At 36.2% G+C, this 24,212-nt stretch overlaps 2 protein-coding genes across 2 annotated transcripts; one reads left to right on the top strand and one right to left on the bottom strand.

The window, feature by feature from the left end:
- The first annotated feature begins 10,126 nt into the window (after nucleotides 1-10,126).
- On the top strand, nucleotides 10,127-15,722 carry LOC110868363 (dnaJ protein P58IPK homolog). Its single transcript, XM_022117496.2, has 9 exons — nucleotides 10,127-10,329; nucleotides 10,862-11,027; nucleotides 11,223-11,424; nucleotides 12,534-12,694; nucleotides 13,238-13,331; nucleotides 13,418-13,630; nucleotides 13,717-13,797; nucleotides 14,547-14,765; nucleotides 15,281-15,722. Exons 1-9 carry the CDS (start codon nucleotides 10,194-10,196, stop codon nucleotides 15,464-15,466), a joined length of 1,458 nt encoding a protein of 485 aa, XP_021973188.1. The 5' UTR covers nucleotides 10,127-10,193; the 3' UTR covers nucleotides 15,467-15,722.
- Nucleotides 15,723-16,216: 494 nt separating this feature from the next.
- On the bottom strand, nucleotides 16,217-20,623 carry LOC110868362. The gene is made up of 7 exons (XM_022117495.2): nucleotides 20,533-20,623; nucleotides 18,735-19,226; nucleotides 17,655-18,136; nucleotides 17,068-17,140; nucleotides 16,902-16,992; nucleotides 16,735-16,814; nucleotides 16,217-16,649 (listed from the first exon to the last, which is right to left on the bottom strand). Exons 1-7 carry the CDS (start codon nucleotides 20,602-20,604, stop codon nucleotides 16,320-16,322), a joined length of 1,620 nt encoding a protein of 539 aa, XP_021973187.1. The 5' UTR covers nucleotides 20,605-20,623; the 3' UTR covers nucleotides 16,217-16,319.
- Between the last annotated feature and the right edge of the window lie 3,589 nt (nucleotides 20,624-24,212).

The raw sequence follows: 24,212 nt of genomic DNA, 5'->3' as shown, positions 1-24,212 counted from the left end.
TTGAGATAGAAAGTGAAGAAAAGGTTGAAGATGGTGGGGTTGAAAATGGTGGGTTTTGAAGTTATAGAGAGAAGAAGAATGGAGAAGATTCGGTAAAATTAACTAAAATACCCTTACTCTTTATTTTAAATTTTGTCACATGTCATAATCTTATTGCTTTCTATCATTTCTAGCCAAAATAAACTTTATATTTGATCCTCACCATATATTTTATTTTTAAAATATCACTTTCATGTCCTTTCCATCTCGTGCTTTTTTTATCACGCCCTTTATTGACGTGACTGCCACATAACGCTTCATACCCTCTCTTCATGCGCTCCCGGCTCCACTTTGTGTAGTCTTAGATTTGTGGGTTGGTCTACCCTCAACAAATTGCTTAATTGCTTAAAATACGTAGTCTTGTGTAGAAACGTATAGTTATTCATCTACATATTTAGTCACATATGAAACGTCACAAGTATTTTTATCCTATGATGAATGACTAATTTCAATTTTTCCTCACTCCTAATTCACCGATGCTACTTGTTAGTGATCTATTTAATCTTCAAAATCAATATATGATCTTACCTTTTGCAGAATGAAAAGAAGTTACCCATAAGTTTAGGCGTCATTTGTGGACTCATGAGAAAGTTATTCATTGACTTTTCGATGCAGTTTTTACAACTATTACTTTTAGGGAGGCCTGTCCTATAAGTTTAGGTCAATATCTAGAAGATAAAAAATGATAAAAGATTATGTTTAGGATTTATGTTACAGTTTTAACCACTTTATTGAAATGAGATAAATCAATAAGCTTTGGTACTTGTTAGTATCCACCTTTCAAGGACTTCTCTCATTTTACCTATTTACCCTTTCTAAAAGGTTCACCTTTTCAAGACTTGGATCCAAGGGAGTGTCTAGACCTATGTCCTTTTAGTCATTTTAAATTTCTTATGAGCTTATCAATGTTTATATAACAAATAGCTTGTGTATTAATAAACTGAATGTACACACAAGGAATCAATTAGAAAACTTTAGGTATTTAATGAAATAAATTTAATTGTTAATTATAACATGATGGCAATTTTATGATTATTTGGAACTAATGAGCTAGTGGCTGAGACTATTAAAGACAAAATTCATCTATTTTGATTTTATTATACTTTATTGTTTAAAATAAATATACCATAAAATAGTGAATATTATTATATTTAATTTAGGTGCAGTATTACTAATTCAAATACAGTTCAACAAAGTGCGTATAGACGTATTTACACTATGCATGTACGTTTAGCGTATTTACACATTGTAGATGCATGCCAAAGTATGCAAAGAGTTTTGATTACGCAATACATGGTGCGTTTGCCACATTTAGATAATGCAAATGTGTGTGTGATAAATCTACATACATAAATGGACACAAATACCTACGGCCCATAAAACTCATACATGTATGCATCTTTCATGACTACATATTTTATAAAAAAATTACAACAACGACCTCTATATGTGTAATTGCGTAAATATTAGAGTACATTTATGTAACAATATACAAACCATTGTGAATCACATAATTGGATGAACATAAACGAGTGAACATAAGTAGACGTTCACGAACAAAACATGTGTTTGTGTTTGTTTGTTTAACTAAATGAACAAAAAAAACTTGTATATCTCCGTTAACCGCTCTTGTATTCTTTTGGGGAAAAATACTTTTTGTATACTTGTTATGTATTCTTTTGAGGAAAATTTATTTTTTGTATACTTGTTATATGTAAAATTATCATACTTATGTTTTTAGTTATTCTAACCTATGTGTTATTTCTAGTGATATGATGTAAAAAAAATAGTTAAAACCAAAAAAAGACGAGTCATAAAATACGTTTACTGTATCTTTACCCTACTAAGGGGTTGTTTGTTTACCTTTTAATGAGGCTCTTAATGGTTCAGACATCTTACTAGTTCAGCACTTAATGGTTCAGACTGTTTGTTTCACGAGCAGATGTCTGAATGGTTCAGACATTTGCCTATGAATGGTTAAGCATTATACAGAGTCTGAATGGTTAAGACCTCTAATCTGAATTGGTCAGACATTTACCTCTGAACGGTTAAGCATTATACAGGCTCTTAATGGTTCAGACCTCTTACTAGTTCAGCACTTAGGTGCTGTTTATTTTTTCAGAGGTAAAAGGTCTGCAGTCTGCGGACCACGTCTGCAGGTATCTGCAGGAGAAGAGGTGGACCAAATGTCTGCAGTCTGCAATGAGAAGAGGGTTTGTTTTTTTTCTACAAAAACCGCTTCACACACATACAACACACACAACAGTTCTCTCTCTCTCTCTGCCTTGAACTCTCTCTCTCTCTCTCTACAATCTGTCACCACCACCGCCCATAGCACCACCACCGCCGCACCACCTCCGCCATCACACCACCGACTCTCTCTCTCACCGATCTCTCTCTGTACGGTCTCTCTCTCTCTCTCACCGATCTCTCTCTCTACGGTCTCTCTCTCACCGATCTGGGTTTTGTTTTAATTGATGGGTTTGGTGGTGGTGGGTTTTGACGATGGTGGTGGTGGAGGTGGTGGCTGAGATGTGGTGGTGGAGGTGGTGGCTGAGATGTGGTGGCGGAGGTGGTGGCGGAGGTGGAGGTAGTGTCGGCAGGTGGAGGTGGAGGTGGTGTCGGAGGTGGAGGTGGTGTCGGCAGGTGGAGGTGGTGTCGGCAGGTGGAGGTGGTGGCGGAGGTGGAGGTGGTGTCGGAGGTGGAGGTAGAGCTAGGGTTTTGAAGCAGATGGATGTTTTGAAGAGGGAGAAGAGGTTGGCAGAGGTTTGAAGACATGGGGAAGGATCTGCTTGGGGAAGAGGTGAGGCAGAGGTAAAAGCTCTGCAGATCTTCAAGAAAACAAACAAGCTGCAGGACCCTTATGTCTGCGCGCGTCTGCGCGCGTCTGCGCGACGCAGACATAAGTGCTCAGAAGAGCTTTTGGCCAAAAAACAAACACCACCTTAATGGTTCAGACCTCTTACTGGTTCAGCACTTAATGGTTCAGACCTCTTACTGGTTCAGCACTTAACCATTCAGATGTTGCCAAACAGCCCCTAAGACATTATAAATTATAGTTTTTAATCATATTTATTACATGTACTTAGAGTAAAATGCACAGATAGTCCCTGTGGTTTGGTGAAATTTCACCTTTAGTCCTCAACTTTTCAAAATTACACTCTTAGTCCCTGTGGTTTGACAAGTTGTTACTCGGATAGTCCTCAAGGCGGATGGAGGTTAGTTTTTCTGGTTTAGTGGGTGTGAAATGACTAGGATTATCCGAATAACAACTTGTCAAACCACAGGGACTATCCGAGTAACAACATGTCAAACCACAGGGACTATCCGAGTAACCTTCATCCGCTTTAGGGACTATCCGAGTAACAACTTGTCAAACCACAGGGACTAAGAGTGTAATTTTGAAAAGTTGGGAACTAAAGGTGAAATTTCACCAAACCACAGGGACTATCCATGCATTTTACTCCATGTACTTATTTAGAAAAATAAACAAAAAAAAAAAAAAGAATATGTATATTGGGCCTAGCTCGTTACAAAAAAAAAAAAAAAAAAAGGAATAAAACCATCTAGTGACTGTGGGCTACAAATGGAGTTCAGTTTTTGTAAGTCTTATCATTTATTGGATCACGGAACAGATTTTTATTTACTGCTGTTGTCCAGCCCAACAGTATGTCTAATAACTTCAATTCATTGTAGAATTTCAAAGGGTTAAAACAAAATTTAAAGCAAAGGCACTTTCTGGGTTGTGTTTTGGTTTATTTGAGTTCGTTAACATGTCTTTGGGTCAGGTTGTTGATGCAACATAAATATTTAGACAAAACAATATCATTAATATCACGAATATATCGTTAACATAAATTATAAGTTAATCGCCCAAGTTAGCCCTAGATGTTTTCTCTCATATCCTTGTCTTTGCTTGTATCCTTCAAATTACAAGGAATGTGATGAGCCGTTTGTTCGCTAGTTAAAGGCAATGTTACATAGCGAACCTTTACTTTGGTTTTGTTTTTGTCAAGATCAATAATAAGCGTATCGATATGAGGAGTGTCGTCCAAAAGAGGCTCAATGTAATGCCTTAGAAAAATATGGTTACATATGTTTTGTGGGAAAGGTGTTGATCTTCTATGTTCAATGGATTCTACGACTCAATATCGCGCCACACACACGAAGTGTAACAATAGTAAATTAAACAAAAGTATGTGGTATTGGTGCATACCAGTGGTGTTCGTACATCGGTTTCAATGACTTTTAGGTCATACCGTTACTAATGTTTTTTATGATAAAACCTGAAACGAACCGTTGAAAACCAAACCAAACTGAACCATTACTAACAGTTTGGTTCCAGTTTTTTTCACGGTTTTTTTTCTTAGTAGGTACAAGAGTATCAAAGCTTGAGGGGAAGAATAATAAGGTTAATGAAGATAGTAAAACACACTCTAAATGCTACTAATGCTTTTTTTTCCTGCTAGAACTGAACAGCAGCTTTCATACTCAATATCACCTAATCTACTATGGACCATGGGTCCATGACGGCTAGATGATTAACATCAATAAACCCGTAAACTATAAGTATCCAAAAATAGCCCAGTATTAAGTATCTAAAAGTTATGAAACAGCCCATTACTAAATATATATATCCGGGTATTAAATATCTTATTATATAGCCCAATACATTTTTATTAAATATTTAGAAGATTTAAAATAGCCCAATATATTCTTACGGTCGGTTTTATACGACCAATTGTGAGTATATCGTGATCATATTATAAACCAAGCTTGTATATTTTCTAGTATAGATTATATAATGCAATGATATAACTGAATTTGAACTAAAGAAAGTAAACACACTTTTCTTGCAAGTTACCTACGAAAAAAGTCATCAACAGATAACCATCTTTAAGTATAAAGTCATAAGGCTACCCGGTATGGTGATGGTCCTCTCTTGGAGGATGGTCCGCCACGTAAGCGCCACGTAGGATGGGCATGAGGATGAGGCAAAGAGGATGGAGGTAAGGAAATGGGGGATGATCCTAAAATATATGTATATATTGTATTAGAGTATATGTGTGTGTGAGGAGGTTTTGTCCTCATATGGAACGGCTTGAACGGCAAGAAGAAGCCAGAGAGGACGCGACGGAGGGGGGGGGGGGAAATGGAGGGAGGAAGGGCGCCGCACCGGGACGGTGGAGGACGAACCTCCATACCGTCCAGCCTAATTCTAAGCCTTACCTTCTTAGTGGTGACCTATTCGGGTGATCTTATAGTTATTCGAGCTTTTACAAAAGACGGATAAAAGCTGAACTACGACTCAAGATTTCAAGTGTCTATCAAACCTGCAAAGTTGATCAAAAGTACAAGTTAGATTTAAATCAAGAGTTAACTTTTTAGCGGCGAGCTCTAAATTATTCGAGCCTTTACAAAAGATGGTAAAAGTTGGGACTCCAATTCGCCATCTCAAATGTGAATCAAACTTGCAAAGTTCAACAAAAGTACAAATTAAAGTCAAAATAAAAAACAAAATCAATTTGTAAAGTGAAATGTTTTCTTTAATTCATGTGTCTACGCTACGGGATTGGCTAATAAGTCAAACTATTTCCAATTATATTTTTAATGAAGTTCTCTTTTCAAAAAAAAAAAAGTTATTGGCCGATAATAATTCGAACTGGTTAATTTTTTTTTTTAAATAGTCCGCCATTAAAACAGTTTAATGGAGTTAAGTTTTTTTCCGAATTACAATTCGATGTTTTAGGGCTTTTGATCAGAACGAGAATACGAGTCGATTGGTGTAAAACTTACCTTAAAATTGTTAAGTTGCATTTATACCCTTTAAATCATAAGAAAACATGGTAAATTAGAACAAAAAAACCTTCATAACTATTTAGAACTTGAAATGTAGTTATTAACTTAGCAATGCAACTCTCAAAGAAGACCATAATTCTTGTCTGTGTCGTTGCAATCGTTCTAGTTTCTCAATATTGGACACTTTTAGTTATAACAGTCAAACCTCAAAATTTCAGAGTAAGCCTCTTGTAAAATGTTCTTAAAGTGTTACAAAGAGAGCCAAAGATTGGCTCTTACAATTTAACAAAAGCAACACAAGGTAATCGACTCACCTTCGTGTCTAATGAATCAACATAGTCATTAATGTAGACTCCAAGTTCACGAAGCGTTGTTAATCTGTCTAAGAAAATGTTTTATACAACTCATTAGAATGCAGAACTCTAGCTCAAGTGGTAGGAGGACTTGAGTTCTACTTTGAAGACTCAAGTTCAATTCCCATTTGGTGCAAAAAAGGAGTGAGGCACTGGTGGGCAGTGATAGGAGACACAGGGAAACCTGGATTCGATTCTTGAGCCAAACGGGTTTTACCGGTAATTTTACCGTCGTGCCTACGGGCGGGTGGGTTACCGGGTTTTCCCCGGAATTGGTGGTGGGCGACTCGGGTTACTCTCGGAGTACTCCGTTTGTCCATTGGGTGCCCCAAAAGTGCTCGAGATTGATTTGTTGGCCGTTAAAAAAAAAAAAAAAAACCTCATTAGAATCGTAACCATCATTGTTGGTTCCAAAGTTATAATATTCCTCATCGGATGACTCTATACCAACAACAAAAACACCTGATAAAGTTTCTTGCTTTATGAGTTTCTGGTCACATATATTAGAAGTAACACATCTTTAACATGATACAAATCCTTTTTCAAATGCCCCATAGAGAGATTAACACATAAATTCGACAAATTTTTAAAATTTAAGCTAATTAAATTTCTGTCTAACCAATCAAAATGGGACTTTTATAAAAAAAATACTAAAATACAGTCCAATCCACAATCCACAACGCCAATAAAATTTCATTTTACCTATTTATATACTATTAATTTGAAACAATTGTGTGCATATATAGTTGTAAGTTGTGTTTAAATAGTTGTACATTAATCAATATAGGTTGTAAGTTGTGCTTAAGTGGTTGTACCTTAATCAAATAATAATGGTTTCATTACCTTACCAAATATAATCTGTTTTGTATGCATGTATCGTTGTAAATTGTGCTTAAGTGGTTGTACCCTAATCAAATAATGGTTTCATTATCTTACCATATTCAATCTGTTTGATCCATTCAAAGTTGTGTTGTTTTATTTGTAAATTATTATTTATAATAATCTAATTAATTTAGCCAAAATCTTGTATAAATATAATTTGCAACATATTGATGCAATGGTTGTTGTAATGTATGCATTATGGTTTGTATAGTGGTAATGATATATATTACATATAGATTACGATGAACCTGTCAAACGAGAAAAAAATTGACGCGGGTTCATCGTAACGCGCGAGTCCTAGATCAACTTAGTTATTTTATTCTACGTTTTACGTTTCGGTTTAATTTCTTCGCATTAACACCGCAACTTCAGTGTCGACGGTCGCTGTTAGTAGTGTGGCATCAGTGCTCGCCCCCGCCGCAACGCGGGGGGTTGGTTAATACTAGTTTAAATTTCATTTCGACCAGCTTAACCCACCAAATCATATAAACAAAACAAAAACGAAAAAAAAATCCGGCCCAACCCACTGATTGGGGCATTGGGTCAAGCGTTGACTGCCACAACTTTTTATAAAGGACAAATTAACCTTTATATGTGCACTTTGCAGGATTTGAACTCTCCACCTCTTAAACAGAAGAAACACATGAACTATACACAGACCACGCATAAGCAGGGTTGTAAATGAATTGAACATTTAGCAAACAGTCTATCAACCGTTCGACAGGAAGTTCATTTGTGTTCATTCGTTTAACAAATGAATGAGCATGAACAAACAAAATTTCTTTGTTTAGTTAAACGAACAAATGTTCGTGAACTTTCGATGACGTGTTCGTTTATGTTCGTTTGTGTTTTATAGTTCACTTGGGTTTTAACTTTTATACTTTGTTCAAATACTTAAAAGTTCCCACTAACAAACTATTTAATAAATATTAGTGTATTGTATTTTTTAAAATTATTTAATAGATATTAGGTTAATATATTGTGGTGGATATACATAATGTTTATGATAAAAGATGTTGCTTATATTCGAAACCTAATATATGTTCATTTGCGTTAGTTATGTTCATGTACGCTTGTTTGTGTTTAGGAACGTTTGTTTGTGCTCATTTGTGTTAATGAAAGTTTGTTTGTATTCATTTACGTTCTTACATAAAACCAACAAACAAACACAAACAAAAAATCTCGTTAGTAACTATTCATGAGTTGTTAAAAAAGTGTTCATGAACATTCTTGAACACATTTATTTTCTTTAACAAACTAATATATACAAGACCTTATCCATGTTCGTTTGATTCATTTGCAGCCTAGTCACTAGTGCTTAACCGGACCCATGTTATTCTTCTTTAAAACCTTCTATTATTAGGAAGAGAATCAAATAGGAAGTTAGTTTTGGCTAGGAATGATATGGAGCAATAAGATTATGACATGTGGCAACATTTAAAGTAAAGGGGAAGGATATTTTAGTCAATTTTATATAATCTTCTCCCTTCTTCTCTCTGTAACTTCAAAACCCACCATTTTCAAAACCCACCATCTTCAACATTTTCTTCACTTTCTATCTCAATAATTACTACATTGTAGTGCGATTTTCGTCACCAATCAATGATTAAAACACCCAATCAACGTGTTCTTTGACTTTTTTAAAGAAACCCGGTTTAATTTCATACAATATCTCATTTTTTCCCGTGATTTTGAAGCGAGTCACTCGATTCGTTCCATCCGATTGCTGATAAGTGTTTCTAGCATTCAAATTCCGTCAATCGTTGAAGAAATCTGAAGAAATCGGCTTCGATCTATGTAAGAAAATTTTGAATTGTATTTTTACAATTTGAATTTTTGAATTGAGTCATTGTGTTTTACAAAGAAATGAAAAAACAATTTTTTTTTTTGTATTTTCAGTCCATTGCGTTTTAGAAATAACATATTTTATTGTGGTTTTAGTCCATTGCATTTTAGGTAAAACACATTTTATATGTTTTTAGTCCATTACGTTTTAGAAAAAAAATACTTGCTTTTGTGTTTTTATCTATTGCATTTTAGAAAAAACACATTTTTATGTGTTTTTTGGTCCAATGCGTTTTAGAAAAAACAGATTTTGAAGTGTTTTTAGTCCATTGCGTTTTAGAAAAAAAAAAACACTTACTTTTGTGTTTTTTGTCTATTGCGTTTTATGAAAAACACATTTTATTTGTTTTTTGGTCCATTTGCGTTAAAAAAACGTTTTTTAAGTGTTTTTAGTCCATTGCGTTTTAGAAATAACAATTTTTTTTGTGTTTTTAGGCCATTGCGTTTTAGAAAAAAAAAAAACATTTCTTTGTGTTTTCTGGCTATTGCATTTTTGACATAAGAAATTTCTTTGTGTTTTCTGGCTATTGCGTTTTAAAAATAAGACATTTCTTTGTGTTATTGGCCATTGCGTTTTAGAAATAGACATTTCTTTGTGTTTTTTGTTCATTGCGTTTTAGAAAAAAAAACATTTTTTTACGCTTTTTGTCCATTGCGTTTTACGCAACTGGGTTTTCAAAAAATTTTTTACGAAAATATAACAATAGTATACTCGTTTTAAAGATAAAAAACACTCGTTTTGTTTTGGTATAATTTTGTTAAAAAAATAATGCCATATGAAAGAGTTATTAACGTTTAAAAAATGGGGGGATGAATTGGAGGAGAGAGAAACTATTGTCTTGGATTGACTAGAATGCCCCTATACAAACTCATGCGCGTCTTTTTTTTTCTTCAATTTCACTCATTTAATTTTAGCACTTAATAAATAAATGGCAAAAAATAATTTCTAACCTTTCTAACCAAATAAACTTTCTAATATATCATAACCCTCTATTATATTATACCAATTTTAAACATATAAATTACTCCAAGATCACCACTGAAACACAAGTTAAAAATTGTAACTTGACTACTACTCAAACAAATCAAAACAAAGGGTTTGTCAGCCAATAGTTTGCCACATAACTTCCACATGTCACCCCACAATTGGTCAACCATACGTGTAATGACACTCCAAACTCCCAATCTCTCTACCCCTTCCAAAAACACAAAACAATATTATTATACGATTAGAACTTTAGATACAATACAACCCTTACACCCATTACATCTTCGATGATGAACATATTGAAGAAGATGGTGTCATCCATGGATCTTGTAGCTTGGAGAGGCTTCGTCTACACTCTCTTCATACTCCACTTCGTCTTCGTCTGTCAACTCCTTCTGCTTCAACCCCTTGTTTCAGCTTTAGGTAATCTTGTTCGTGTGTGTGTGTGATTCAGTGTTTTAATTGGACTTTATGTTTAGCGAGATCAAGAATGGTGCTTTATGATTTAATCTGATTTTGTTTGGTTTGGGGATCTTAGGTTGTGGAATTGGTGTACTATTGTTCTGTCAGTTATAGTTATTAATTATAGTGGAACTCAATTGTTCAATCAAGTATAGCCTAGGGTTTAGGTTTGGTGCCTTTGATTGTTTTGGTTTTCTGGTTTGTTAGGTTTAGGAAGTTATGATTTTGGGGGGTTTACACTTAAAAATTATTTGGGTTTTTATGAAAAGTTATATCTTGATTGCTTGCAGGTCTTAAAGTTTACATTGAAAAAGTATCTGACTTTTCTGTTTACTTACAAAATTATATTTTGAAATTTGAAGGAATCATTTTCCTTTGAATTTATGTTTAACCAATTGATATTTATCGGACCCACCTATACGTTTTATCTGGTTTGTTGTTCGTTGACTGAAAGTGCGAATCGGACATTGATACCATGTTTATGGTCATGTAGATGGAAAATCAGGTAATACTGCTGAATTGTTTGAAAGAGTTTCACACAGTATAAAGGTGAAACGTTATAGCGAGGCAATTAATGATCTTAACGCTGCCATAGAGGCCGACCCCTCACTTTCGGAGGCGTATTGGCGTCGGGCTTCTGTTCTTCGAGAGTTGTGCAGGTTCTTTTTTAACCTTTCAGTAAATCATAGAATAATATTTCTCACCAACGTTTCAGAATTCCGTTGTTTTGCGGATTTTGCTGTCTGTTATAAATAACAGTCTTTTAATCACTAAGGACAACTAAAACTAAAAATAACTTCATATAGTTCCTGATTGGAAACTTATATGATTCAGGCGGTTTTTGGCTAATGTAGATACGAGGAATCTGAGAAGAGCTACAAAAAGTTTCTCGAAATGAAACCTGGAAATTCGGCCGTAGAGAAGGAGCTGTCTCAGTTGCATCAAGCCCAAAGTGCGTTAGATACAGCCAATAACCTCTATGATTCACACGATTATATAAAAGCTTTGGATTTCATCGAGAAAGTGGTTCTTATTTTTTCTCCCGCGTGCTCACAGGTAGCAATCTAAACATTCTAAACCAACTATTCTACTTATTTTAATGAGTAAAATGCCATTTTCGTTCGTGAGGCTTGGCCAGTTTTGCGACTTTCATCCAAAGGTTTGTCTCTCCACATCTGAATCAAAAAGGTTTGAAATTTTGCCATTTTCATCCGGCTCGTTAACTCATATTTCTCCGTTAAGTCAGGGGTGCATACATGTATTGTTTTTGTTTTTTGAGTTAACTTTCGTTTTGCTCCCTGTGGTTTGGTCATTTTAACGGTTTTGCTCCAACAGTTTAAAAATAGCCATTTTCCTCCCTGATCTTTCGAGTTTGTCGTCAGTTTGCTCCCTGGCTCCAACTCAGTTAAAACGTTCAACTAAAAGTAGGGGTATTTCGGTAGTTTACTCCTTGGCTCTAACTTAATTAAAACGTTTAGTTAAAAGTCGCGGTAGTTGTGGTCGGCAGGTGGTAGTTGCAGGTGGTGGTGGTGGATGGTTGTGGATGGTGGTGGCCGATAGAAAGAGTGGTTGGAAAGATGGGGGATCAGAAAAGAATTACTTATATACATGTAAATAAACAAGTTATAGGTTTATTTAGGTGAAAAGACTTACATGCCCTTGCTTTTATCTATAAAATTACCAAAATACCCTTCTAGTTAATGGATTTTTTGGATGGAGGCGGGGAGCAAAATGACAATAAGTTAGAAAAATCAGGGAGGAAAATGGCTATTTTTAAACTATTGAGGCAAAACCGTTAAAATGACCAAATCACAGGGAGCAAAATGGAAGTTAACTCTTGTTTTTATTTAGGAAGGGTATTTTGAATACTTGTACATTATGCTAAATGCTTGTACCTAAAGTGAAAAAGACCGAATTGCCCTTCAAGTTAACAATAAAAGACGGAACTACCCCTTACTTAACGGAGAAAAATGGATGGAGTTAATGAGCCGGATGAGAATGGCAAGGTTTCAAACCTTTTGGATCCGGATGCGAAAAAAACAAACCTTCGGACGGAAGTCATAAAACTGGCCAAACCTTAGGGAAGCCAATGGCATTTTACTCTATATTAATTTTATATATTTATTTTATATTCACATGTTGAATATATTTTGTTTAAATTTCAGGCTAAGATCCTAAAGGTGAAGTTATTACTAGCCGCCAAGGATTACGCAGGGGCCATTTCGGAAGCGGGATTTATACTTAAAGAAGATGAGGATAATCTAGACGCGTTGTTGCTTCGTGGTCGTGCTTATTATTATTTGGCTGATCATGATGTTGCTACGAGGTTTCTTTTACTACCCATTATTTTATATTTGTTTTGGAAAGCGTCGGGTTGCAAATGAACCGAAGGAAGTGTTCGTTTGTTAAGGAAGTGAACTCATGTTGTGTTCTTTTGTTAATTTTAGGCAACGAACATTCATGAACACAAACTAATGTTTATGAACACAGATGAAAACAAACGAACACAAACAAGCGTTCATGAACATAATGTATATAATACACCAATACTTGCTAAATATTTTATTTGTCGGAATTTTGAAGTATTTAAATAAAATATATAAAAAAATTAAAAAAAACACTAATGAACTATCGAACACAAACGAACACGTTACCGAACGTTTATGAACATAAATGAACGAAATTTCTTGCTCGTGTTTGTTCATTTATTAAACGAACAAACACAAACGAACTTCCTGCCAAACGGTTCACGGACTGTTCGCTGAACGTTCGGTTCGTTTGCAGCCCTAGGAAAGCAGAACACAACCCATTTGTAATCTTGGATAAAAACCGATTCTACTAAAACTAATATAACTTAATTTTTTTTCAGGCATTACCAGAAAGGGCTCCGCTTGGACCCAGAGCACAGCGAATTAAAGAAAGCATATTTCGGATTAAAGAATTTACTGAAAAAAACGAAAAACGTAAACCCAACTAGCGTTTGACTTTCATATACCTTCTGGTCTTTGACTCCCCGTCACGAAGTTACGTTTTTGACTTTTGTACGCAGGCGGAAGAAAACGAAAAGAAGGGGAAACTGCGTGTCGCTGTGGAGGATTACAAGGCAGCCCTTGCGTTGGACCCCGATCACGTAGCGCACAACGTGCACCTCCATTTCGGGTTATGTAAGCTTTTGGTTAGGCTCGGTAGAGGAAAAGATGCCGTAAACGCTTGCACGGAAGTTCTCACCGTTGATGAAGAACATACCGAAGCTTTAGTTCAGGTCCTTATCGTCACACGCAATCTCACGATCGTAAAAAAAAATTTAACGTAATGTGTTTATAAGCTTATCTGTATTCGTTTTTTCAGAGGGGTGAAGCCAAATTATTGACAGAAGATTGGGAGGGAGCCGTTGCGGATATCAAGGCGGCTGCAGAAAAATCGCCTCAGGTTAGCACTATGTTTTTTAATTAAAGTTTGAACCCGTTTATAATGTTAACTAGTATTTTGACCCGCTGCGCGTTGCGGGTGCGTCTAAACTTAAAATAACAATTTATACCGTCAAATATTTGACCCGACTCGTTTTTTGAACAAAATATACGTCAAAACGTAGACCAACTGAAAACGCACATGAAAATAAGCACGAAAACGTATTATTTTTTACTTGACTCATTACCAAGAAAAAGTTACGTCGAAACATAAACCAACTTGGATTTATAACGAAATGTACTTAAAGAGAAGCACGTATGAAAATAGTGTTTTTTTACGTTAAAGAATGGTACCACGCGTTGCGGCGGAGTCGAATGCCTAGTGAAAAAGTATTATATTTGACCCGACTTATTTTCGAACAAAACGTAGACCAATCAAAAACGTACATAAAAATAATCACAAAAACGTTTTATATTTTACCCACGTACATAAAAATAAGCACGTAAAACTCAAGGGTGTCAGAATGACATTTTACAAAGTTTTTAGAAAGCTGAGGGGGTGTAAGTGACAATGCTAAAAGTTGAAGGGTTGAATAAAAAAAAGAAAAAAAAAAGAATGAGTTAGATGGCATTGTTGTAAATTTATTAAAGAAAACCAATAAAATATAGAGGTTGTGTCTAAGGTACTATTCCTAAGACACCCTCTGTTGTATTAATAATGTCCCGATGTATTTATATGTTTGTGATTATTGAAATAACCTCTTTTTAAAGGACATGAGCATTCGGGAATCACTTATGAAGGCTGAGAAAGCGTTGAAGTTAAGTCAACGGAAAGATTGGTACAGGATTTTGGGTGTGTCGAAGAGTGCATCGATATCAGAGATAAAACGAGCTTATAAAAAGCTTGCTTTGCAATGGCACCCGGATAAAAACGTTGATAATAGAGAAGAAGCAGAGAATAAATTCAGAGAAATAGCTGCTGCATATGAGGTCTTTTCTTTCTCCTTTTGATTTAAAGCTGGTTAATTTATGTGAAGGGTCCGAATGGGTTGGGTTCTAAGCAGTTAATGCGGTAAAAAATCGGATATCAGGCAATGTCCGATATTTGAGATATAGGTTATCACAGTGGGATATCGGTTATTTTAATATCATGTAGAATTTATTGATATAGCGATTTAACACTAACAATTCAGTATACTATCCTACCATTCACAAATTAACCTTTTGCGATTTGCAAAACACTACCATTTAACGCTAAGACTTAAAACACTAATAGCAGCAATAAGAAGAAAGATGAATGGCAGAACTAAGAAGAAAGGTACTCACGTCGGGAAAATTGGTGTTATATCGGTTAATCATTGATAATATCGGTACCGGTATTCTGACCAATATTTTACATGGGGACTGATGATATATTGGTAATATATCACCATAGGTTGGGTCGACATAAAACATATTTTAGTTGTATGATCGTTTAAACCTCAAGCTTGTAATGTTAATTTCAGATTCTTGGAGATGACGACAAGCGTACGAAATATGATAATGGTGAAGATATTGAAGAGGGTATGAACATGGGTGGCGGCGGTGGATTCAACCCTTTTGGCGCTGGCGGTTTTGGCGGAGGTGGTGGTTATACGTTTCATTTTGAAGGCGGTTTTCCTGGTGGTGGATTTGGCGGTTTCCACATGTAACTTATGAGCTTTGTTCTTCCGTCAACGTGCCATCGACGCGGCTAACTTTACTAGTTAATAGCAGAAGAATGTTTTAGGAAATTGATTATTCGGTTACTTGAGTTCAAATCGTTATGATTCCTTTGTTTCTTTTGATAAGATATGCAATCAGTGAAACATGTTCACAAGGGATTTTGTTGCGGTTTTATACGAAAACCATGTGGCTTGAATTAGATGAGTTATAGTACAAGAAAATATGTTGATCTATATTTTATAATTTTTGTGTTACGATAGACGTAAAAATCATGGTTGTAAAAATGCCGATTAGCATTCGATAAGTCGCTCATTAATCGCTAGTCGAAGGTTCACCGTGTAATTTTTTCCTCTAATTGGCCAATAAATCGCTAGATGGTCAATGGCGGATAAATCGCTAGACGGTCAACAGTGGCCCTATGCAGTTCTAATCGGCCGAAAGTCGGTGGTTCTGGGCAAATTCCGGCCTTTTCCGGTTAAACCTTGTAACTTTCGGTGATTAATCTTGTCTACTTTAAAAAATGAGCCGATCAGGGGTTAAAACTTGTCTTGTTAAAAAAAGTTACACATAAAAGTGTGTGCGTATAGATATAAAATTGAAGATTACATGTAAAAATCCCAGTTCGATTAATCGCCAGTTCGTGCTCTACTGGCCGACTAGCGTCTGATGATTCTTACAACAGTGCGTAAAATGCGGGTGGTAAAGACCAAACTGCCCTTCTCTTTGTACCAGTTTCATTCTAGAAAAACATGTTATTACATATACATTTTGACAAAATCTATTTCAATGAGTCCACAAACAGAGCAACATTCAGAAGCTCTAGGTTCAACCAGATTCTACTTACGGTCTAGGTTGTTGACCCGATTCTCGAGTTTGACTTTCTTGTAGGCTAGATTCATGTTGTGGTGTATGAGCAGTGTCTGTAGGCTGCTGCGGCTGCATTGCGTCTACAGGAGCGCCTTGTGGGTGAGGCTCGTCGTGTGGTGCATGAGCGGGTTCTGTGGACTCTTGAGGTGGTTCAGTTTCCGGAGCCCCATGATGTTGATTTGACCAGTTGTGCCATCTTCTCTGCCATTTCAGAAATTCATAAATAATAGAAGTAAAGCACATTGCACCGCCGAAACCAGCAAATGTAGCAAGCAAAACCGATAGAAGCCCCGTCACTTTAAGCTGTAAAGTTTACACATTGAGTCTCGGATTTCAGTAAGTTTGACTTTTAAAGTCATACATGGACTATTCACATGAAATCGCTTACCTTTGAGTAGAAAACATGCGCAAAACCAACGACTAAAACGTACTGAACGGACGCGTAAATCCATGCATACCGTCTCTTCACTGAACATAATTGATAGATTAAGTCAACAACATAATAAATTCATTCATTAGTTATATAAAGCGAAAGTGATGAAAATAGTCAATTACCCATTGTTGTCGATGTCATTGATGCAAGCAGACCCAATATGCAAGAAAAAGGCAGAGATATAGCAATCGCGCCAGAACCCATTTTGCTTACCTTAAACGAAACAAACAACATCAAGACTTCCGCTACCTTAAAAAAGATTCAAAATTTAAGATTCCTATAACACACCAGAAGTTGCTCTAAGAAACAAAAGTACGCGAGCATGCTAACGATCACAAGAACAGGTACATCTTGCCATACCCTGATGAAAAAAATAATAACAAAAAATAAAACAATAATAATAATAAGAATAAAATGCCGTTTTCGTCCATGAGGTTTACTCAGTTTTGCGACTTTCGTCGAAAGGTTTGTTTTTCCACATCTGGATCCAAAAGGTTTGAAATCTTGTCATTTCATCCAGCTCGTTAACTCCATCCATTTTCTCCGTTAAGTCAGGGGTATTTTCGTCTTTTTTGTTAACTTAAAAGGCAATTCGATCGCATGAAAAACGATCTAAAACCTACCACACACATGAAAAATCCTTTTAAGTTAATAAAAAAAGATGGACATACCTCTTGACTTAACGGAGGAAATGGATGGAGTTAACAAGTCGGATTTTTGGATCCAGATGCGGAGAAACAAACCTTTAGACGAAAATCGCAAAACTGGCCAAACCTCACGGACAAAATTGACATTTTACTCTAATAATAATAATAATAATAATAATGTTCTATCTGCACAATCAGATGTGTTTTATGTACAGACATGTTAACTACCTGTATCTAGGAACTTCCAACAGATGCAACGCTCCATTTCCGCGAAGAATTCGGCTTTGAGATCTCGGAATTCTCAAAAGAGTAACAGGCAAGTTCTTAACTTCTTGCTTGCAAACCTCACAAGTTTTGTTACCTTTAATGCTAAACCACTTTACGGCGCATTCTTGGTGGGCTAGCGCTAACTCTCCTTTGCAGCTACACTCCATTTTAAGCGTATCATCAGCACGTTCCCGCAGTTCAACCATACATATTCTACACACAGCTTCTTCTTCTGCAATGTCCTCACCCGCTTCTTCATGATTGTTACCAACATCGGTTGCAGGATTCACATTAATGGCGGGACGGGTTGTTTGTAAAGCTTTTGGTGTGGAAGGAATTACGCGAAATACGCCACCTAAAGACTCTATTTGTGTAATGCTTCCGTCTTTAATCAAAGCGGGAACCGAACGCGAACGATGCATAGGCTGTTGGATCCAATCTTTCTGTAAAAAAATGACGTTAAAACATTTAAGTTATGAGCTCACATATGGCTGCAAACGAACCGAACGAACACGAACAAGACCTTGTTCGTGTTTGTTTGTTAAGAAATATACGTGTTCACGAACTGTTCATGAACACTTACCGAACAGGATTTTATGTCCGTGTTCGTTTGTTAAGGAAATAAATGTGTTCGTGTTCGTTTGTTAATTTTAGGCAACGAACGAAAACGAATGTTGATGAACACAAACAAGCGTTCATGAACAAAATGTATTATATACCGACACTTATTAAATATTTTGTTTGTAGGAATTTTGAAGTATTTAAATAAAATATAAAAAATAAAAACACCAATGAACTATCGAACATAAACGAACATGTTACCGAACGTTCACAAACATAAATGAACGAACGCGGCCTCTGTTCATGTTTGTTCATTTAACTAAACGAACGAAATTTCTTGTTTGTGTTCGTTTGTTTAATAAACCAATGAACACAAACAAACTTCCCGCCGAACAGTTCACAAACTGTTCGATGAACATTTGGTTCGTTTGCAGCCCTGTAGTCACAAGAAAGTGTATGATCAAAGATTAAAGACCGTACTTCTATGGTGTTTCTTCCATGCGTAGACTCTGGATTCGAGTGAGCAATTGGAGTTACGGGTAACGATGATGTTGTTTTCGCTTTGGATGCGAATAGTTTTGTAAAAGATAACGATCTAGACATTTTAGCCTTCACTCTAATCTGTGATGGTGAGCCACCAAGTGCCAGAATTGCAGCCTTTTCGATCTCCGAATTTCGGTTCTTGAGTTTGAAACTTAATTTAGGAATGAGGCTTTTGATGGATGATGATGATCTACCTCTAGATGATGAAGGACTTGATGACGATTCGTTAAACTTGGCGTAAGTGTATGTAGAGGGGCTACACAATGGGGAAAAATTTACTCTTTTTGGAGTTTGTTGTGGTGTGTTTATTCTTGTGGTAGATGTATCAAATGTTATCTCTGGTATTTCTAAGATCATGTGTTGACTGGTTGTGTTGACTTCAGTGATTTCACTTGTTGTAACTTCAGTTATTTCACTGGTTTGTTCAACCTGAGTATATGCCAATAATTAGATGAATATGGAGTATGAAAACTGGAAAGTATCATGTTTGACTTTAAAAAGTCAACTGTACATTCTTTTGTTTTTACAAAAGCAGCAAGGATGTAACAATGATATCAGCCATATTACAAGGCGATTGTGGGCAATACAGGCCGTCAGTGGCGAAGCTTGAAGTTTTCGTCGGGGGGGTCGAAAACGTATACACCCAAAAATTTCTATACAACCGGGGGTCGAAAACGTATATACTCAAAAATTTCTATACGAAAACTACATGTACAACACTACTGAGCGAAAAGTTCGGGGGGTCGGGCGCCCCTCCCGGCCCCTTAAATGCTACGCCCCTGCAGGCCGTATTAGAGGGCTACGGGCGTAGCATTTAAGGGGCCGGGAGGGGCGCCCGACCCCTGAACTTTCCGCTCAGTAGTGTTGTACATGTAGTTTTCGTATAGAAATTTTTGGGTATATACGTTTTTGACCCCCCGGTTCTATAGAATTTTTTGGGTATATACGTTTTTGACCCCCCCCCCCCCCCCGACGAAAACTTCAACCTTCGCCACTGGCTATGACAACATACAACCCTTATGAGAGGGTGTTTCGCCCACTTTATACGGGCCGTATGAGAGTACAATCTAGCAAAGTATTGATTGATGTGACGCTGATATGACCGATACGGCCTGTATCAACTTTTTTCACCCACCCATATGGCTCGTAACAGCCTATACGACCCGTATTGAATGGTGTACATAAATGGATATATTGTACACTTTTATAAACACCAAAAATTCAATTTCCAAGATTCATAAGGTGCATCAACACAAATTCCAAGATCTCATGTAAGTTATAAGAGTCATGGTCAGTGATGTGAGGCCCCCACCATTGTACATACACTACATGTGCACTATGGACTATTATGCAGGTATTTTTGCACAAAATAGATAAAATCCAAAAAAAAAAAAAAAAACCACCCAGATCATATAATTCAATATCTTGAACATACATTAACAGATATTCTTCAAAGATCTTGAAAACCACAAATTCTAAAAAGATTAAATCTTGTAAGACACCCACCAAAATATACATAAAAAGAAGCCATTTTTATAGGGTAATTTTACAAGAATTCAGTAAAAAGACTAAAGAAAAAGTCCAAAAATTCTATCATCAAACTATATGAATTACACACCCCATAATTTACATGAAAAGGTGCTATCTTTGGGTAAAAAAAAATGAAAGAAAATAACAACTCCCATAATTTACAAGAAATGTGTGCATTTTAGAGAGAGAGAGAATTTAAAGATACCTTGTGAATAAGAGGTGGAAGATCAAATGAAATGCTACTGAGAGTTTCTTTATCAGAACCTACTTCAGCCATTGATTAATAATTTACGTTCAACAGGTTTGATATGTGAATGTGATATATATATAAGAGATGTATATGTGTGTGTGTGAATGTGTAGGATAGGATGATGAGAAATAATAATGGGAAACCCTGTAAAAACCCTGGAAAAAGGGGGGTTATTGATCAAGAAAACAGTGACAAGTGAGAGTGACAATGTGGGTTGGATAATTGAAAGCTACCAACAACAACTCCCTATCTCGTACCACGGCAGACACCACCATCAAAATGCTCAAAAGCCTACCAACCCCTTTTTCTTTGCCCTTTTTTATAAGTTACCCCCACCCGCAAAGGGGTGTCCGTTGCATGCACACGGCACACCCCCTCTCTCTATCACATCAGTCATTTCTTCTTTCAGACGGGTGTTTTGGTTTGGTGGGTACCATGTAAATGGGCGTTTAGACTTGACGAGGGCATGCAAACGGGCGTTTAGGTTGTCTATAGCAGGTTGGCGCCCATTGCCATGTCAGCCCATGTAAAGGGGGGGCTGTGGGCTCATGCGTGGGTCTGAAGTGTGTAGATATGCGTGTGAAATTAATTTTTGGGCCAATGAAAATATAACACGTGTCATAAAGCGATGCACCATAACACATAGTCTTAGGCAGCCTGTAGTGGAGCGCGAACAAGGGCATAGCGCCCATATGGAGCCCCCCACACCGCCCCCAGGGGCGCCATGATCAAAAAAAAGAAAACCGGCGTGAAAAATTTCGCGGCGCGAGGAAGAAGGAGATTTCCACTTTGGTCCCTGCATTTTACAATTTGGTCCCTGCATTAAAACACTTTGGTCCCTGCATTTTACACTTTGGTCCCTGCATTTTACACTTTGGTTATGATGAGGTAGGGCTTTATGACTACGGCCTCAAGCCCCATAAAGCCCCGGGGTGACGTGGCATGCCACATGGCGCATAACGCCCCTTTGGGGGCTTTATGACTACACATGGCCTTAGTGTTAAAAAACGTTTGTATATACTTGTATAGTTGTATAGTGTCACATCTATCACATCAGTAAGGGTTGATTAGTGTTACAACTAGTGTGCCACCATGCGGATTCTCTCTTTTCTTGCCATAGATATCTTGAACAACAACATTATCAAACATTGATAAAATTTTCTTTTAATCATAAATATTAACGAGAAATAAATAATAACATGTGTACTATAGCCACTTAGGTTATAGCCTAGTGGTTAAGATGAATTATCTCTTGTGGAGAGATCAAGGTTCAATCCTTGGAATGTATAAATATTTAAGAGGAAAAATTAGCCGTTAAAAAAAACGTGTACTATAATACGTAGCTTATGTCTATAATATGGATTAATTAAATGACACATGGTCAACAATATGTAAAGGGAGCCAATTAAAACATGACATGGGACATCGTTTGTCTATCAAGGGTACCATGTTAGTCTCTGAGTCATCCACCTTATTGGCGTAAATTTCGTTATTTTTTCTAAAGATATCACGTGTAATTGTTTTATAAGAAAAATCAGTGTTCATAAAAAGTTTAAGATTTTATAATTTGCTTGGTCAATTTTTTGATGCTTGCATAACTTATAATTTTTCCTTCTAAATTTTGTTGTTTTTTAAATAAGTATCTAAGTATTTACGAGCAATAAAAAATAATGGAGTATTGGAATTTAATAATCTCAATTATTCGTCGTTGGCCGCCAACAGTCTCAACTTAAAAAATAACCACTGACAGTCCCAACTATTAACATATTGGTCTCCAATGGACCCTGACTAACAGGAACCCAAACGTCGTTAGTCACCGATAGTTGGAAAAACGTTTTTGACCGAAAACTCCTTTTGGCCGGAAAACTCAACTTTTTCATCCCAAACCTCTTTGTAACCTTAGACCGGACTTTTATGAACCTTTTTTCTAGTAAAAGCCCCAATTATTGAGGTCGGCATAATACTCCTTTTTGGCCGGAAAACTCAACATTTTCGACTCAAACCTCTTTGTAACCATAGATCGGACCTTTAGGAACCTTTTTTCTAGTAAAAGTCCCAATTATTGAGGTCGTCAAAAACTCATTTTTTACCTGGAAAACTCAACATTTCCGTTCCAAACCTCTTTCTAACCTTAGATCGGACATTTAGGAACCTTTTTCCGGCCAGAAACGTTTTTCCGGCGACTTACGACGTTAGGGTTCTGTTAGTCAGGGTCCATTTGAAGCCAATATGCCTGTCAGTTGTTATTTTTAAAGTTGAGACTGTTGGCGGCCAACGATGAATAATTGTGATTATTAAAATCTAATACTCCAAAAATAATATATTTAGCAATGCATGAAGATGTGCATGTTTTGAACTTAAGAGAATGTGATGTGTCAAATGTTTAAAGATCACAACTACAATATGTAAATAATAGTGTAGAACTTACAGGAACTTCAATCGTGTATTTTGTATATTGATTGCTATATTTTAAAATCCTGAATTTTCGACCCTGGTTTTAAAGAATGGAGACTTGATACTTGAAGTATAGTAGTATACCACAACCCCTTGTAGGTGTTTCATTCTTAAAGTATACATATACATACGTGTGTGTATATCTAGCTTACATTAAATGGCCCCATTCCTTTTATATCCACGCCTCACGAGCCTTTCCTATCACATGGACTTATCCAAAAGATGTTTAATATAATATTTTTGGGTTTTAACTTTACTTTGTATTTGTTGGTAATTACAATTCACTTTTATTAAATTTGATTTCATATGTAATTCGCTATTATTAAGTTTTAGCCTTTCCTATCTCATCAACTTTTTTTTTTTTTTTTTACAATTTCATGCCTAACCATCCCTAAAATATGGAAATGTCTATGTTTCGATCATAGCCATCGCTCAACCTTTTGGGTTATACACTGAGCTTCTTTGGTTGTACGTTACACATCGTATAGGAAACTAGCACTGAGCAGAATTGGTTTGTGCGGCACCTCCAACCCTCCAGGGGGTGAGGGGGTGCAAGTCCACATGGGACATCCCCTCTTACGCCGCTCCAATTCCCTTACCCTAAGTAATTAGAGGTTACTAGGAACTAGCAAGGGTAAAGGAAGGAATTCACCCATGTATTTAACGTACTTTTATCACTAAGGAATAGTTTCACTAAAATTGTTTTAATTCAGATAACTTTTAATTCGTTTAAGTGGTGCAGATGTGTGTTTAGAAACTTACGTAGACGTAAATTTTTTTGCACCAAAAACTTACGTAGACGTAGATACTCCTCATAGTAATTTTATATTATTTGCAACCACCCAAAAGGTTAAAAGTTCAAACTTATTTTTCCATTTGTAACTTAATATTATTTACAATCAAGTCACCACGTTAAACGTAACTCCCAAAATAGTGTATGGACTAACAATTGTAATCACTTCACTTTCTACATTTAGAAGTTTTCAGTTTGTATTTGTTTTTTTATTGTGTATTATATAATATAAAATCAAATCCTGATTTTGTTGTTTTATGTTGCACTCAATAAATGATTGTTTTGGTTCCATTTCCACAATATAAAGCAATGAGTTCTTGATAACATGATGGGAATGGTAAGTGGATGTCAATAGTTCAACCATTATTAATTCGTGTTGGGAACTCGT

The sequence above is a fragment of the Helianthus annuus genome, chromosome 7 (genome assembly GCF_002127325.2).
Source record: "Helianthus annuus cultivar XRQ/B chromosome 7, HanXRQr2.0-SUNRISE, whole genome shotgun sequence".
NCBI lineage: Eukaryota > Viridiplantae > Streptophyta > Magnoliopsida > Asterales > Asteraceae > Helianthus > Helianthus annuus.
The sequence above is the reverse complement of the archived record's forward strand: the minus strand, read 5'-3'. Positions and strand labels throughout refer to the sequence as shown.

Coding starts and splice junctions, on each gene's coding strand:
- LOC110868363 (XM_022117496.2), top strand. CDS start 10,194: ATGATGAACATATTGAAGAAGATGGTGTCATCCATGGATCTTGTAGCT. Junction 13,631..13,716: donor ATACCGAAGCTTTAGTTCAG/GTCCTTATCGTC, acceptor TCGTTTTTTCAG/AGGGGTGAAGCCAAATTATT. Junction 14,766..15,280: donor AAATAGCTGCTGCATATGAG/GTCTTTTCTTTC, acceptor TGTTAATTTCAG/ATTCTTGGAGATGACGACAA.
- LOC110868362 (XM_022117495.2), bottom strand. CDS start 20,604: ATGGCTGAAGTAGGTTCTGATAAAGAAACTCTCAGTAGCATTTCATTT. Junction 19,227..20,532: donor TTCCACCTCTTATTCACAAG/GTATCTTTAAAT, acceptor GCATATACTCAG/GTTGAACAAACCAGTGAAAT. Junction 18,137..18,734: donor ATGGAAGAAACACCATAGAA/GTACGGTCTTTA, acceptor ATTTTTTTACAG/AAAGATTGGATCCAACAGCC.